This window comes from Nerophis lumbriciformis, linkage group LG01, assembly GCF_033978685.3.
Source record: "Nerophis lumbriciformis linkage group LG01, RoL_Nlum_v2.1, whole genome shotgun sequence".
Taxonomy (NCBI): Eukaryota; Metazoa; Chordata; class Actinopteri; order Syngnathiformes; family Syngnathidae; genus Nerophis; species Nerophis lumbriciformis.
Window position 1 is genome coordinate 47,600,354 of NC_084548.2, and position 18,731 is coordinate 47,619,084.

At 38.4% G+C, this 18,731-nt stretch overlaps 1 protein-coding gene across 3 annotated transcripts in view; it reads left to right on the top strand.

Annotated features, from left to right (window-relative positions):
• LOC133622281 (chemokine-like protein TAFA-1) overlaps positions 1-18,301 on the top strand; it is a 71,241-nt gene extending 52,940 nt beyond the window's left edge. For 2 of the 3 annotated variants that reach the window (XM_061984844.1, XM_061984836.1), the window contains exons 3-6: positions 12,455-12,595; positions 15,296-15,420; positions 15,560-15,639; positions 17,507-18,301. In XM_061984844.1, coding sequence (XP_061840828.1) covers positions 12,455-12,595; positions 15,296-15,420; positions 15,560-15,592 — 299 coding nt within the window. In that variant the 3' untranslated portion in view covers positions 15,593-15,639; positions 17,507-18,301. The remainder of the gene's footprint in view (positions 1-12,454; positions 12,596-15,295; positions 15,421-15,559; positions 15,640-17,506) is intronic. The other variant, XM_061984853.1, reaches the window with a different exon arrangement.
• Positions 18,302-18,731: the final 430 nt, after the last annotated feature.

The window sequence follows — 18,731 nt, forward strand, 5'->3', positions numbered from 1 at the left end:
AGTTACTTTTCAAAGTAACGCATTACTTTTTGGTGTAAGTAACTGAGTTAGTAACTGAGTTACTTTTGAAATAAAGTAACTAGTAACTGTAACTAGTTACTGGTTTTCAGTAACTAACCCAACACTGCCCATACTAAAGTGTTACCCAAAATATATTTAAAATATGGACCAAAGCACCAATTCATGTTATGTAGACCACAATGAAGAGTTGTAAATGAAGGAAAAATATCATAATATGACCGCTAAAAAGCACAATAAAATGATGGGACAATGTTTACCTCATTGCATTAAAACACAGACAAGGTGCACTAGTGTCTAAAAACATAAATTAACTTGACTATTCGGCTGCTGTCGCCTAACAAATGCATGTTTACGACTGTAATTTTTAAATTAAAAATAAATTGCACTTCACAATGAGGCGAGTCTGGAAGTAATAAAAGAAAAGTATTTCCCCTGCTCAAAATCTAAGATCATATCAGGGCACAGAAAGATACCAGGAGAGAGAGGAGAGCGAATCAATACATTTTGAATGTGCACAAAGCCATTAGTTCCAGCAGGATGTAAGAATCAAGACAACTGGCAAACCAGCCAAGACAACATGACTAAATCTGCGGCACACAACTTTTTTCAGGGTAAAAAATGAGCTGAGGTCGCTGCTTGTTTGTGTCTTCTCGCTACCTGACACTTTCTCAGCTCGGTGTAATAAAGACGGCTGTGGTGCAGACCAGTGCAACGAAAACAACAGCTCCAATTCAGACCTTGTTCTCGTGCACCACCTCTGACCGGTTGCATGAAAATTCCTGTGTGACCCTGTCAATCACAATGTTCCCGGATAAACAATACACACACACACACTCACGCACACACATTCTGAGAAGCACTTTGCAGCCACTGATGATATGGGGGAATGGCAACAGAAAACAATTATACCCTTGCAGAGCTCCAACGCTCACCTGTCCGTCTCCTGCCAAGCTTTCTCTCCTCCTTCCTGGGAGACATTTAAAATGCAAACATGCAAGCGAGCAGTACTCACAAGCTGGGTTCATATTTGAACCTAACGAGTGCTTGTTTCTGGGGCATAGACTTAGTTTAAAGGTAGCGGTTGCACCTGCTGGAGATACCACGCTCATTAGCATTTCTATTTGATTTTAATGTATTCTTCGGAGGTGATGATTTCCAAATATAGAGTTATCTTGCTCTGTTTGCTGCCGACAAGGAATGCAAGTTAATTCTGTTGAGCCGCGTGTTTTTTAATAGATCAAAGAAGAAATCTGGGGCTGTCTTCTGCAATTACGAAGATGCATTAAGAAGAACAAACCCCTGTGGGCTGTTGTTTTCAAATGATGCCCCACTGCTTCCACTGGTACATCACGATTAATGTTGCCCAGACATGCCCTTTTGTTGAATGCATCAGACAGCCACAAACATTCTTTCAGACCGACTCCAAGAATTAAACCCACTGGCTGTGCCACAGCAACCCCCTCGAATATACAGGCAGCAAATGTAAACACAAATTATTTATTCTCGGACAAATAATGATGAAATAATCCCTATTTACTCGTTAACATGTTTCTGGTTTTGACCAGTATTCTTTCAAATCTATTGTTTGTTTACTTATTCCACTTGTTTTTTGAATGATGTCTATTAAATTCCCTCAGCAGTGGTTCTCACCTGTTTTGGCCGCAGAACCCACCATCGCACAATTGGTCGTACTCCACTCACCATGAAATATTTTAAGAAAGCATTTCTTAGTTTCCTAATAATTTGAATAATTGTCAAAATAACAAATAAAAAAAAAAAAAAAGGTCAAACTCAATATGATAAACATGCTAATCCAAAAAATACCTGTGAAAACTTCTGGAGCCTTTAATTGTTTTTTATAGTCTTAATTTTTCACCATATCCTGATCTTTTTAATTGCACAAGTAAGAACGACTTAAAACTACAAATAGGTTATCCAGTTAACAACATATTTGACTCGTTCACAACCGTCAGTCACATCTCCACCAGTTGAAGAATCACAACCCATCAGTCAATCATCTCTGCTGTATAGTGTGGTGAAAACGCACCATTTGCCAACAGCTACATAGAAAACTGCATATTTTCTATATGCATATTTTCTATATAATTTTTATATTGTCTTTTATATAAATTGTTTAAATTGGCCTTTTATATTGAGTGTAATTTCTAATATTTGTATCTGTGAAGCGCAGTCTGTGAAGAGTGCTATATAAATAAATGTTATTCTGTCTGTCCCACTTGTCACATCAATAAGCTTGTTCACAGATGTATAATATAACTCCTGATAAGAAGTCGTCATTTTTTATATTTGTTATACATTTTTACATAGAACAATGCACATTAATTACAATATAAAATGTAAATGTGCCTAATTGTAACCAAAGGCTAATTTCCTTCTGCAGTCCCCGGCAAGTTGATGGTCAGACAGCACCAACATCAGACATAAACAGTACAATAAAATACACAGACTCGGATGTAAGAATAAAAATAAAATAAAATGGAGACCCATATAAAACAGTAGGTTGCAGCATGACCGCAGCTCCAGACTGATTAAGACTAAAGTCACTTCACTGGCTCCCTGTGCGTTACCGAATCAATTTTAAACTCCTTTTATTTGTTTTTAAATGTCTAAACAACCTCGCGCCAACCTATCTCTCCGACCTCCTTCAGCCTTACTGCCCCACCCGATCCTTAAGATCAGCCGATCAGCTGCTGTTGACGGTCCCTGACACAAGGCTGAAGCTTAGAGGTGACAGAGCTTTCGCCGTTGCTGCTCCCAAGCTCTGGAACGACCTACCCCTGAGTGTTAGACAAGCCTCCTCTCTTCCAGTTTTTAAATCTCTCTTAAAAACATACTTTTATTCCATGGCTTTTAACACTGAGTGATATCCATCCTGCAATGGCGCCCCATAATACACCTGCTGTGATCCTGTTTTTATGTTTTTATGTTTTTATTAATTCTATTTTAATTATTTATTTTTTTATCGTGTTCTGTTTGTGTTGTGTTGTGTTTGCTCGGTACTCGTTTTATCTTTTAACCTGTTCATTGTACAGCACTTTGGCTACCCCTGTGGTAAATTTTAAATGTGCTTTATAAATAAAGTTGATTTGATTTGATTTGATAAAGTCACCATAATAATAAAAGTGCATTATCAATCAATCAATCAATGTTTATTTATATAGCCCTAAATCACAAGTGTCTCAAAGGGCTGAATTAGGCATTAGGCTGATGGATAAGTGCTAAACGTGCAAGTGTGCTAAATTGTTGCATATAAAAAGTGTCCTGAAGGAAGTAAATGCACATCTCCCTTGGCCTGGTAAGTTAAAGAGCTGCTATTATTGCACATAACTCTTTTGCACAAGTAGTTAGAATTAACAGATGTGTTTACGCATGGAAAATTGCATCAAAAACCAATGACATTGGCTGGAGCAGCCCGTGGCACAACAAATACGAGATAATGTAGGAAAATACAAAACTATAAAAAAGAAACACACCAACAGGAAGCCTGGGGTAGTACCAAGTAAACAAAAGGGTTCTAAAACACAGGGAGCAGATAGCAGGTAAACACTGACAAAAAAAATGGCGTGGATTTACGTGTTGGAACACGACGAAAAGATACCGTGACCAAAAGTCTGGTCGGCTTAAGTCCAAGCTTGGGTGAGTGCTCAGATACCCCGACTTCTCTTGGTTGTCACGGTAACTCAGGGGTGTCAAACTCGTTTTAGCTCAGGGGCCGCATGGAGGAAAATCTATTTCCACGTAGGCCGGACAGGTAAAATCATGGCATAATAACTTAAAAATACAACTATGACAACTTCAGATTGTTTTTTTTTGTTTTACTTCGGCCCAAAATAGAACAAATGCATTCTGAAAATGTACACATCACAAATAATCCTCTTGACAAAACCCTTCGAGTTAGTTGAAATTTCTGAGGGAAAAAATTGGTGCCGTTTCAAAAACACAGTGAAGAACACAATGAACTTAGACTTGATCTCAGTGTATCTACAAAGCAATTACACCTAAAGTCACAGCCCATCTAGGACTGAACAAAAAACAAAATAAAGCATAAATAAATACTCTTCTATGTATCAACTACCTAATACTGTATGTTATTTCCACATATACTCAACAAACCATACAAACAAGGTAGAAACTATTCAAGAGGGTTGAGTTACCCCCTGCCTTCTAGGCATCACTGTGTATTGATAGAAAAATAAAAATATGGATTTCAACAAACCAAAAAATACAAACTTAAAAGACTGACAGTATTGAAGTAAATCACACACTGTTCAGTTTCTTTAAGCCTTTTAAGTGGGGTTACCAATTGTTTATTTTACCCCTGTTTGTTTTACATTGGGTTGAGGGCGAGCAGTTGCAGCCCCGCTTTATCGTGTACCACTTGCTTGATATACTTGCTCGCCCCGGTGTAAACTGTTTGCTTGCCTATCAGAATTACTAATGTGACATCCAGTGGACACATTTAGAACAGCAGTTTCTTTAATTTAAAAATGCATCTCAATTTTATACTTAGCAAACTTGTCTCACAGGCCATATTGAACCTGTAGCCGAATGTTTGTTATCCCTGCGGTAACTAATCAGAAAGAAAAAGTATCAGAAACCAGAGAGAACAACTCCTAGCTTGAGAAAATAAAGGGGCAAAAAAACTGACTTATAACAGTTTTTCCATTTGGTGACGTCAGCAGATATCGCCATATATGGTAACGTTTTAACCGAAGAGCTTTGCGTGAGTCCGACTTTGTAGTCAATTAGTTCCTTCTTTTTCGCTATCCTTTTGTCATGGGGCAGACTGGCTGGTACATGTACATGCATCTTCCACTGTTGCTAATACAAAGTAATACAAAGTAACGTAGAGTTCTAACTAATATCTGTCAGTAGACGCCATATTGAAGCGCTAAAAACTTCAACATGGCTGACGGAAAGAAGACGCAGTCGAAGTGGAGAACGTAAATAAGACCACCCACAAAACGGCGTATCCTCAAGGGACGGTCAGAAAGCGTTTAAAGTTGGTCTGTAAAACATAATCTATGCAAAATTTGGACCAAAGCACCACCATTACATGTCATGTAGACCACAAGAAAGTGTTTTAAATGTAGCAAACAAATCATATCAATATGACTCCCCTTAATGTCCAAATAAACCCCGTGAACACAGGCAGCCAAAACTTATGATTAGATGCTTTGGCGTTGTTCAACGGGTGTATCAAACATTGTGAAAACATTTATAAGTCATGAAAGACAAAATTCATCATATGTTGCATACAAAGAAATTGCCAATGCATTATTCTTTTTTATTCGACTTATGGCTTCAAATTATTGGGCCCCAAAAATTCTGACTATAAATAATAATATGAGCAATATTTTACAAGCTAAGATATTTTAGCTGTGTTCAATAGGGTTTCAAAATTCCGGGAATATTCATAGTTGGAAACTTTCCATGGGAATTAACGGGAATTAATGGGAAATTAATGGGAATAAACATTGAATGCAACATGCTAGATATTGCAGCATGATTATTAGCTAAAACAACCTGATAAATACAGATTCAGTTGAATTTCAACCCTGGATTGTGCATTCCTCCATCACATGTGCAGTGCATTCTTCCATCACATGCCCAGATAATTCCCAGCATGCTACACACTACAGCAGGGCTATTGAGGCCACACTAGTATTTGAGCTCAAGGACTTCATTCAGTCAGGTAAGTTTTGATGATATTATTGGGGTAAATATATTTGATCTATGGTATTGAAGTTTAATAGAGGTGTAATTGCTTGTTACTGTATGACTGTAGACTACTCCAGCAGACTTCCACTCAAGCTAGCCGTTCCTGTACTTGTTAAATAATTTTGGCGCCAATATCTCTAGCTAGATAGGTTTATGTACAACCACAGTCTCATAATGAACCGAAAATATTTCTCTGTTAGCCGTGATGCTAATTTTCTCTATGTGGGGTGCTGGAGCCTATCTCCATCACCCCCCGCGACCCCGAAAGGGATAAGCGGTAGAAAATGGATAGATGGAAATCCCAGTCATTCATGTATTTATTTTTTTTATTAATTTTTATTTTTATTTTTTATTAATCAATCCAACAAAACAATACACAACAATACCATAATAATGCAATTCCAATTCCAAAACCAAACCCGACCCAGCAACATTCAGAATAGCATATACAGAGCAATTGAGAGGACACACAAACATTACACAAAACAATCTAAAAGCAGTCAAACAAAAATTTATATTATCAACAACAGTATCAATATTAGTAACAATTTCAACATAGCAGTGATTAAAAATCCCTCATTGACATTATCATTACAGACATTTATGAAAAAAAAAATTATAAATACAATTAAAAAAAAGGAACAATAGTGTCACAGTGGCTTACACTTCCATCACATCTCATAAGCTTGACAACACACTGTGTCCAATATTTTCACAAAGACACAATAAGTCATATTTTTGGTTCATTTCATAGTTAAAACAAATTTAAATAATGGATCCCATATTCCACTCATAATTGTCTAAACTTAATGCAGTTTTTTCTACTGATATCAAATCCCATGCATTTATGCTAACAACGTTAGCGATCCGAATTTACCTTTTTTGTGATCTGTAAAGTTCAACTAGCAAATACTAAATCAAAACGTGTAGTTTCCTCTGCCTTCTGTTCTGCTAGCCATTCTGTTGTCGTACAAGAATGTAGGTTATAGTTTGATTTAGCATGCTGATTGAGTGTTCATTTATTCATCTAGCCTATTTCTATTCATTTGTCCATCAGTAAAATATTTTTAAAGGCTACTCCAATTGTTTAGCTGACTATTTATATATGCGTGTGGCATTGCATTAGTGTTTTACAAGCTTCTCATCTTATTCAACGGAATAAGACGGACGGTGTCCAACTTTGAATAATCAAAAAAATTGTAAAAATTTCCAAACTTCCCGAGCTTAACTTCCCATGGTAAATTTCCGGAAAGTTTCCGGAAATTTACTGGAAACTTTGATTGATTGATTGATTGATTGATTGATTGAAACTTTTATTAGTAGATTGCAAAGTACAGTACATATTCCGTACAATTGACCACTAAATGGTAACACCCGAATAAGTTTTTCAACTTGTCTAAGTCGGGGTCCACGTTAATCAATTCATGGTACAAAAATATACTATCAGCATAATACCGTCATCACACAAGTTAATCATCAGAGTATGTAGGTTGAATTATTTACATTATTTACAATCCGGTGGATGGGGCGGGGGGGTTAGGTTGGGTTGCTATCAGCATACTTCAGTCATCAACAATTATATCATCTGAGAAATGGACATAGTAACAGTGTAGGTTTCACTTCGTAGGATATGTACAGTGAGCGGTGAACATAGTGAGCTCAGAAAGCATAAGAACAAGTATATACATTTAATTATTTACATTTGATTATTTACAATCCGGGGAGGTTGTATGTGGTGGGGGGAGGAGGTAGGGGGTAGGCTAGGGTTGTAGCTGCCTGGAGGTGTTCTTTTAGTGTGGTTTTGAAGGAGAATAGAGATGCACTTTCTTTTACACCTGTTGGGAGTGCATTCCACATTGATGTGGCATAGAAGGAGAATGAGTTAAGACCTTTGTTAGATCGGAATCTGGGTTTGACATGGTTTGTGTCGCTCCCCCTGGTGTTGTGGTTATGGCGATCATTTACGTTCTGGAAGTAGTTTGACATGTACTTCGGTATCAGGGAGGTGTAGCGAATTTTATAGACAAGGCTCAGTACTAGTTGTTTTACTCTGTCCTCCACCCTGAGCCAGCCCACTTTGGAGAAGTGGGTAGGAGTGAGGTGGGATCTGGGAGGGAGGTCTAGAAGTAACCTGACTAGCTTGTTCTGGGATGTTTGGAGTCTTGATTTGAGGGTTTTGGAGGTGCTGGGGTACCAGGAGGTGCATGCGTAGTCAAAAAAGAGTTGAATGAGAGTTCCCGCTAGAATTTTCATGGTGCTTTTGTTGACCAGAGAGGAGTTGGTTGACCTTTTTGATTACCTTGGTTGCCATTTTATCACAGGAAAGATTAGCCTCTAGAATGGAACCTAGGTAGGTGACCTCATCTTTCCTGGTGATAACAATGTCACCCACTTTAATAGTGAAGTCACTGACTTTCTTAAGGTTGATTTGGGACCCAAATAGGATGGATTCCGTTTTACCTAAGTGTATGGATAGCTTATTGTCAGCGAGCCAGGTGCAAATTCTACAGAGTTCGGCACTGAGGATTTTTTCCACCTGTGATTTGTCCTTGCCGGATACCAGCAGGGCCGAGTCATCCGCAAACAGGAACAATTCACAGTCGCATGCTGATGACTTTCCACCCCTTTGCAACCCTAGTGTTCAATAATAATGATGTAATTGGAAGATAAATTAGAAGAAAACAGGCACAAAGTATAGACTACTTCTTACTGAAGTCTTTGGTACAACACCAATACTTTTTGTATAGAAGGACTGTAGTCCTAAAGCATTATGAGAATTAATTCAAACTGCAGAGTTCTGTGTTTGCTTCAGGATGTAATTGAGCCATCATGTGAGCTCCTTTGGGGATTAGTCACCATGCACAGCCCCACTTGACCTGCATGATGGAAGTAGATCATCACCAGGCTTTCAACTACTTGATTTACTCATTCCTCACACTTATCATCTGATCAAGATAAACAACACATGGCTAATATGAAGATGTATTATTTCTATGGAGATTTGTGGAAAGAAAGGATTGGTGGGACTGGAAGCGACCATAAGAAAGCAGCTTCAAAGTTGAAAAATCGTAATACACTTTATTTTGTAAATGGTGGGTACTGCACCAATTTTCCGTTGCACAAAATCACCACTGACATAAGGTAACATTTACATAAATGCATTGAATGATGTGCTTGATAAAACTCTGCTTGGTAACTGACAGGTGACCTCTTGCCCCAAGTCAGAAGGGATAGACTCCAGCTTCCCTGGGACCCTGAGCATGATAAGCGGTATAGGAAATGTTGGAGGGATGACTGGATGATAAAAACTTAACAACCTAGAGGAAGGAATACATTAGATCATGCTTCTATGCTTCAAGGTGAAAAAAATCAAATACAGTGTATAATATTCAAATGAAGCAGTGAATAACACGCAAACCGAGCACATTTCTCAAACTGGCAACTCATTGTCAAACAACACAAGTTCCCTTTATAGTGAAGCTATTATCATATATATCTGGTTTATGATACCAAAAGACTTCCAAAGTTTGCGAGTAAATAGATATGATCAAAATAGTATTAATCTCACAGAGATTCCCGAGCCATTTTGAGAGATAATGAGGAAGCCATGATCTGTGACGTCGCGTCAGGAACCACAGATCTCTTCCCCATCAACTAAACCTCGCCCCCCCCCCCCCCCCCCCCAACCCCGCCCACCTCAACCGACGCACGGAGTGAGGGGGGGAGGGTGCGGGGGGTGCGGGGGGGGGGGGGGTTTGTTTGGTGGTAGCGGGGGTGTATAATGTAGCCCGGAAGAGTTAGGGATGCATGGGATTCTGGGTATTTGTTCTGTTGTGCTTATGTTGTTTTACGGTGCGGATGTTCTCCCGAAATGTGTTTGTCATTCTTGTTTGATGTGGGTTCACAGTGTGGCGCACATTAGTAAGAGTGTTAAAGTTGTTTATACGGCCACCCTCAGTGTGACCTGTATGGCTGTTGAACAAGTATGCCTTGCAGTCACTCATGTGTGTCTGCAGAAGCCTCATATAACATGTAACTGGGCTGGCACACTGTATGTACAGGTTGTAGAAGGCGCTAAAGGCAGTGCCATCACGGCACGCCCTTATTATTGTTGTTTGGGTGAAAATCAGCAGACATTCGAGAGAATAGTTGCCCTGAAATTCGGGAGTCTCCCGGAAAAATCGGGAGGGTTAGCAAGTATGACGCTGTCAAGTGCCATTCATATAAAACTCGCGGGCCGCACTAACATTACATTTTCATATTAAGGTGCGGGCCGCGTGTCTGAGACCCCTGGTTTATACATAGCACAAAGCAAAACAAAACTTTGTATGCAGTGTTATTTCATTTTAAATTTCAAAAGAGTTTTGTGGCTCCCATTGTTTTCTTTAATTTGTGAAACGGGTCAAAATGGCTCTTTGAGTGGTAAAGGTTGCTGACCCCTGGTATAGTGGGACAGGCGAAAGTTAAGTTGGAGAAAATGCAGTCGTTTATAAATTATTTAATGTTTCTCTGCGGCCCGGTAGCAAATGTGTCACGGACCGGTGGTTGGGGACCACTGGTTTAGACAGTATTTTCACGTACTTTGTGGATTGTTAAAGGGGAACATTATCACAATTTCAGAAGGGTTAAAACCATTAAAAATCAGTTCCCAGTGGCTTATTTTATTTTTCGAAGTTTTTTTCAAAATTTTACCCATCACGCAATATCCCTAAAAAAAGCTTCAAAGTGCCTGATTTTAACCATCGTTATATACACCCGTCCATTTTCCTGTGACGTCACATAGTGATGCCAACACAAACAAACATGGCGCATAGAACAGCAAGCTATAGCGACATTGGCTCGGATTCAGACTTGGATTTCAGCGGCTTAAGCGATTCAACAGATTACCCATGTATTGAAACTGATGGTTGTAGTGTGGAGGCAGGTAGCGAAAACGAAATTGAAGAAGAAACTGAAGCTATTGAGCCATATCGGTTTGAACCGTATGCAAGCGAAAACGACGAAAACGACACGACAGCCAGCGACACGGGAGAAAGCGAGGACGAATTCGGCGATCGCCTTCTAACCAACAATTGGTATGTGTTTGTTTGGCATTAAAGGAAACTAACAACTATGAACTAGGTTTACAGCATATGAAATACATTGGCAACAACATGCACTTTGAGGGTGCAGACAGCCCAATGTTCATCAATTAATATATTCTGTAGACATACCCTCATCCGCGCTCTTTTCCTGAAAGCTGATCTGTCCAGTTTTGGAGTTGATGTCAGCAGGCCAGGGAAGCTAGGGTCGATATTCTTCTCTTGATCATCTTCGGTGGCATAAGGGATGGTGTGAGCCAAGACATCCAGGGGGTTTAGCTCGCTTGTCTGCGGGAACAAACTGCCGCCATTGCTTGCCGTGCTAACGAGGTCCTTTGTCCCTGAATTGCTCACACACTCCGGCAGATTCAATGGGGGTCTGGCAGCAGATTTCTTTGACTTAATCGTTGGAAATGCATCTGCTTTGAGTGTCGCAGGATATCCACACATTCTTGCCATCTCTGTCGTAGCATAGCTTTCGTCGGTAAAGTGTGCGGAACAAACGTCCAATTTCTTGCCACTTTCGCATCTTTGGGCCACTGGTGCAACTTGAATCCGTCCCTAATCGTGTTGTTACACCCTCCGACAACACACCGACGAGGCATGATGTCTCCAAGGTACGGAAAACAGTCGAAAAAACGGAAAATAACAGAGCTGATTTGACTCGGTGTTTGAGAAAATGGCGGATTGCTTCCCGATGTGACGTCACAACGTGACGTCATCGCTCCGAGAGCGAATAATAGAAAGGCGTTTAATTCGCCAAAATTCACCCATTTAGAGTTCGGAAATCGGTTAAAAAAATATATGGTCTTTTTTCTGCAACATCAAGGGATATATTGACGCTTACATAGGTCTGGTGATAATGTTCCCCTTTAATACAATTGGACATGGTTTAATTGATGCAATGAAACACAAATATGCATATATAGTCAACTTGTTTTTCCACCCTACTGGTACTTTAATTCCCTTTCCTGCCAATAAACCAGCTACACCTTTTCTGCCCCCTCGCCTCTTTCTCCTCACGGCCCCCTTGATCTCGTGTCACGCTGGCGGCAGTAATTGTCACATATGGTCCTTTTGCAGCGCTGCTCTCACGAGTGGAGAGTCTGAACACAGTGGGTGGGAGAGGCTTGGCGGTCGAGGTGGGTCGACTCAACTCGGTCCATGCGTCCCATCCTTTGGGGCGAAGCCACTAGCGTGGTGATAATTGCATGGTGGAGCCACTGTTCATATTCATGACGACCCTGAAGCAGACCTCTTCTCCCTTAATAGAAGATTTTATTTTTTTTTCTGTTCACTCTCACACGTCTCTTCATCATCACTCCACATCTATACGCTGCAGGGTCTTCAGTTCCTCAAAGAGCGTTCGACACAGACATATTATTCGTGTTACTGTGATACGTTTTAATCTTTTTGCGACATGAAATTAAACAGTAAATATATATTACTTATGCATTACACAACACATGCTTTACACTACATTTCACAAACTAATGGAGGACAACTATGACTAAAAAAAAAAATCAAAGTAGCTCAAAGAAATTAAAATGTTTTTATAATTCGCCCCTGAGATGCTGATTTGATGTTTTGTTGTTTTTTGTCTTTATCAGAGGGAGGCACATGTGAGGTAGTTGCTGCTCACAGATGCTGTAATAAGAATCGTATAGAGGAGCGTTCACAAACAGTCAAGTGTTCTTGCTTGCCGGGGAAGGTGGCTGGGACTACAAGAAACAGACCTTCATGTGTTGATGGTGAGTATTGAACATTCACTCAAATGAACTGCAGTGCTCAGGAAAGACAAACGTATACACAACCCGTGCAGTGGTACCTCAGTTTTCATACGACATACTTAAACTTAGACTAGGGTTGTACAGTATACCGGTATTAGTATAGTACCGCGATACTAATGAATCATTTTCGGTACTATATCGCCTCTGAAACAAACCGGTCCCGCATACCCTCCGCGCCCGCATCGTCGTCATGACATTGCTGGTTTTACGAGCATAGGAGCATGTTCGGCGGCACACAATCACGGAGTACTTACAAGCAGACACAGTGTGTGGACAGAAAAGGGAGAACGGATGCATTTTGGCTTAAAAACTAACGACGAAGGTGAAGTTATAACACTGAAATGCCCTCAGGACGACATGGCTAGCTAGCTAGCACCTAACGTCCATCCGCCTTCTGCAGTGTTTTAGCGACTTCTAAATCACTAATCCTCGCCTCCATGGCGACAAATAAAGTACGTTTCTTACAAGTATCATCCCTGCAGGACGAGGAATAGCTAAACATGCTTCACTACACACCGTAGCTCACCAGCATCAAAATGTAAACAAACGCCATGGGTGGATCTACAATAGATGTTATGGTAAAGTATGCGGTGAATTTTACAACATATTGCTGTAAATTGAAAGAACTCTACAGCTGTTTTTTTACGGTAAAATTATGTTTACTGAGCTGCCAGTTTTATCACCATAAAATCTGCGGTTGTTGTTTTTACATATATATATGTGTATATATATATATATATATATATATATATATATATATATATATATATATATATATATATATATATATATATATATATATATAGACATATATATATATACATATATATATATGTGTATATATGTATATATATATGTATGTATATGTATATATGTATATGTATGTATGTATATATATGTATATGTATGTATGTATGTATATATGTATATATGTATGTATGTATATGTATGTATATGAATTTGTGGCATTTTGTGGTCTTTAGACAGTATTTTCACATACTTTGCGGATTGTAAATACAATTGGATATGGTTTAATGGATACAATGGAGCACAAATAAGTATATAAAGTAAACTTGTTTTTCCACTCTACTGTTACTGGTACATTTATATTTAAAATGTAAATGTAATACTTAGCTTTAACATTTATATTAAAGGCTGTTTGCAACATTTACGCAGATGCCGAGGGGGCACCAACGTTCCAATGTATTTTGTACAGTATATCACACCGTCGTACGGCTACTCGTAGGTAATGACAACAGTGAAATATTGCCACTATTTTTTTACGGAAAACTGGCAACTTACTCGACATAATTTTACTGTAAATTTTACAGTTGTTTTTACAATATATTACTGTATTACTGTAAATTTGTTTTTGTTTTTATTCTGGCAACTGAGATGCCAGCTTTTTATCGTAAAAACAGAAAGTGCTACAGTATTTTAATTTACAGCAATTCAATTTAGAAGCAACTTGTTTTTCCACTCTACTGGTATTTTGAAAACAAATGTTAAATATAAATGTTAAATCTAAATATCTCGCCAAGTGCAAAGCTAAATATACATGAAAATTTATAATGAACATTCAGATTCAGATACAACATTTATGTTTAATACTTATTATCTAGATGTATATTTATGTTTGGACTGAAAATGTATAGATTTAAATTTAACATTTTGACTTAACATTAATAAATTTAGCTTCACCATTACATTTCTACCTCATATGTAAAGAAAATGAGCAAAATGTGAGCTAAAAGCAAGAAAAGTAAGCTAAATATTCAAGTTATCAGCTACATTATTGAGATTGATTTCTTTACATTCGGCACCCTATACATCTTAGATTCTAACCTTACACAATTCAACTCATAATACGTAATTGTAGGTGTGACATCCTTTCAGACAACAGAGCGTTGTAAAAAAATAAAAATACACAGGTTTATTTTTCGAGTAACAGCCTCTGTTTGTCAAGCAATGCCTTGTCCCAGATAAAATCAGATGTACCTGGGATTATGTCACATTTGATTTGAGGCGCTGACAGCAGATAGTGAGACTGTGTGTAGCACTCTGGGGGGGAAGAATGTTGACAAATGACAATAAGTGTGAAACATTGCTTGAGAAGCTTGTGGATATGTATTTACTATTGTGTTGTACACTATGTCAAACGTCTGTGGCACTGGGGGAAGTGAAATTCGTGGGCAAGTAAAACTGCACTTGTCTTTTTCAAAGCCTCTCACTCATACCTTTTGATCATTAATCCATTTTGCATATATTCCTGCAATTTACAAGCAGGCCGCGGCAATTGAAAGTCTGTCGATCTCGTTTCTGACAAACTCCCACCATTACACATTATGACCCATTTACTGTCTACTTCCCCTGTATTTAAGGCAATTTTCTCCCCCCATGGCAAAAATGTGGGTCGCATTAAACTCAAGTCACAATCACACCTACCAATCCACTCACTCAATAGAAACCTGCATTTATAGAGGAAGTACAGAATAATGATCTCTGAAAAGTTGACATAAGTACTGGAAGAATTACTAGCCAGGTTGCCATGGTGTCGTCTTGGAAAAAACACTTTCATTATGAAGTGCCTGAATTGGCCAGCCAGATTTGCAGTTTGTTAGGCACCTGCATTACTGTCTCTGTTGCCTTTGTTGCCTGTAGCGTCAATAGTAATTGGGAAGTGGTGGTGTGAGATGGAGCCTTGCCTGGAGGGAGAAGAATGCAAGACGCTCCCTGACAACTCAGGCTGGATGTGCTATGCAGGCAACAAGATCAAAACCACGAGGGTAAGATAACCTCACTTGACCGCAGGAAACAAGACGTTAAAGCAGAGAAATGTACTGCAGCAAGGAAAATGTTTTAGCATTGAATTCTATGGTGGATATCACAGTCTGACTAACCATTACATCTTCTTTTTTTTTGCAGAACACTCAGCCATACACAACATCTACATACTGAAGATTTGCAGAAAGAATGCAGCTGAAGGTGCACAGGTTGAATTGCAGGTTTGCTGTCTCATTTATGACAATAAAAATAATTACAGATATAATACATTTTCATTCAAGATTAATATACTTTGGTACCTCAACTTACGAGCTCAATCACCAATGTAGTAACTCAAAAGAAAACATGAAATTAATTAAAATCCGTATTAACATTAACTAAGTTGTAAGTACCTGCGTGTACATTTCTAAACATAGAATTATATAGCCTATATAAATACATTATTCCATAATGCATCAAATATTCAGATTTAAAAAACAACAACAACCAAATACGTTGTATTCATTGGTCATGGAATACATCATTGTTTATGTTTGATATTTTTATTAGTGTTTTTTGTTTTTTATATCATGTATCGTGTAGTATTAGCATAACATAATCCATAATGCATGAAAGTATGTCTTCCAACGTTTCAATACCCTGGTCATTTTCTTCTCACTAAAACTTGTGTCTCGAGCTTGCAATCACATTCTCCACTGTAATCAATAAGCTTACATTTAGTTTGAATTTGACCATTGAAACATCATACTAGAATTTTTAAATTAATTTTAATTAATATAACAAGTTTTGGGTTTTTTGTCTCTTAACTCAAATTATGCTTGTAACTTAAAGCATAACAAAAGCTGAGAGACAGCTCGTATCTCAAAATACACTCGTTGGACAGAACATTAAGCTGACTCGTATACATCCAAAGAGATCCAATAGAAGAGTTGTATTGATGAATATAATTTTTAAAAATATATTAATGCCTAATTTTTGATTGGCACTGTCAAAGTGGTATTGATTTGTTTTGCACAGGCTCCAAAATGTTACTGCATCATACTAGGTGAACATGGTGTCATATTGTTCCACATTATTAATATCACTCACCATGTAGTTGACAGATGTCAAAATACAGTAATACCTCAATTTATGAGCTTGATTGGTTCTGTGACGAAGCTCTTGACTCAAAACACTTGTATCTCAAATCAACGTTGCCTATTGAAATGAATTAAAATCAATTCACTTAGTACTTGACTTGCAATTTCAACATATAACATACCTTTAAAAAGAAAACAACTTTTACATACGGAATATTGTATGGAAAACCAACACAATTAAATGTAGTATAAACAACTACAGTAGTTGTATCAAGTAATGTAATAATAATATACAGCATTTACCTTAGAGAGTGGATTATTTTCTTGCAACGTAAAGTATAACACTTAGCCAAGAAACAGCTCTTATCTCAAAACACTCTTAGGTTGGGCACTCTTAAGTTGAGGTACCAATATACCAGTTATTAGTGTAATGCAGTGCAGGTTTATACCACTGCAAGCTACAATCACAAATACTGTAATTACAAACATATTGGTAAATTAATAAATCCAATCATCTGAAACTGAGCATTGTTGTATTTGTAGAGGCTGACTTTATTTTACATAATTTGTATGCATTATATGTTTTGATTGTGGAATGACGTGGGCAGTGAGTTTGTATTCAAACATTACTACTACCGTATTACTGTTGAGGTGTGTGGTTCAGTGAAGCAATAACTTAGTACTTATGAGCTTTAGCTAAGCATGACACCAAAGCATTAAAATGCATTGAAATGGATCGATCTGGTCTCTGACTATTTTAAGCGTCTTTAAAGAGATATTGTTTAAATCTTGCTGTGATATCGAACCATAATCCCTCATTGAAAGACACAGACTTGCCCTCAGTGCTGCAACCTTCTTGGATTGGATTGTCATTTTATTATCAGTGTTTTTATTCAATTTTTTCCTGTGATAAAGATCTGTGGGCCTGGATATTGCTTCACATGGACTCTAATAATCATATTGTCATGTTTAAATGATTCCAAAAGTTGTTTTTTTTCCCTCCTTTCAGCACTGCGTCAGGACCAAGCAGCAAACATTCAACAAACTTACTGTTGCTTTAAGACATGAACACTGCTCAGATTCAAGTGTAAAAAGTTGTAGAATACATAATGCACATCCAGCCCAAGGCTGCTGACGATACCGATGCTCCAGGCTGGCTGCGGGATCATCATCATAACCTCCTTACAAATATAATTCCGTCACTTTTTCCAACTTTGAGATGGAACGTGTCGCTGGGTGTGGAGTCAAATCAGGAGACTGCCTCACATCCTTCCTCAGACGTCTGTCAACAGGCGTTTACTACCAAGCCCCGGGCCACAGAGGAGCAAGTCAATTAGTCGACAGCCCTCAGGTTTTTCTTTTCTTTTTTATATTGTGTGAAGACAAATTTGTACATAAACCGTTTTGTCTGTTATCGTGTACCAGAGTTTTCTTTATGGTGGTGTTGAGTCCGGAATGCAGTCACAAACCCCCAAGCAGGCAAAGTTTGAAGAACGATGGGAATAATTGAACAGATACATTGGGAGGGAGATAACGTGCAAGTGAAACCTGTGTGTCTTGGTGCTGTGTGTTTAAACATTAGTTTCTATGGTTCCTGTATGCCTTTGACCACCTCTCAAACAGCTTTACCAACTTGGTAACGTGTCAGACTCCCTGAAAATGATCGACTTGCCAAATACTGTATGTGACACCAGTAGGTTGTTTTCGATACTTGAAATGCCTTATTTGTGTCAAATCATTTGAAATGATATTGTACATATGAAGCCATATGTTGATATGTGATGAAATGCCATTAAAGTCATTGTTCCTGTAATGAACACTAGTGCATCTTTGCCAAGGCCCTCACATGAGTTTTGCCCAGCAGACCCTTACACATTGCTAGAAATTAAACTTGGGGGAAATAGTTTGACATTTCGGAGGAATAAACCTTTCTTTCTCTCGCTTTCTTGCTGGAAGATGCTGCAGATGAGAGGCCAGATATGGATGAGGCTTAGCTCGGCTTAGCATAAAATAGTAAGCTGGGGGAAATGGCGAGCTGTGCTCTGGACAAGAGTAGGAAAGTGTGTATATTTTCTCCGTCTGTGTGAAAGTGTGTGTTCATGTAATCATGACAGCAAAGACCGTACAACCCATGAGTCCTTTCAAGTATATTTTTAGACTAAGTTGGAGGCATATAACTGGAATGGTGACATGTCTTGTTAGAAGAAAACTAATTCTTACTTATTTTGAATGAG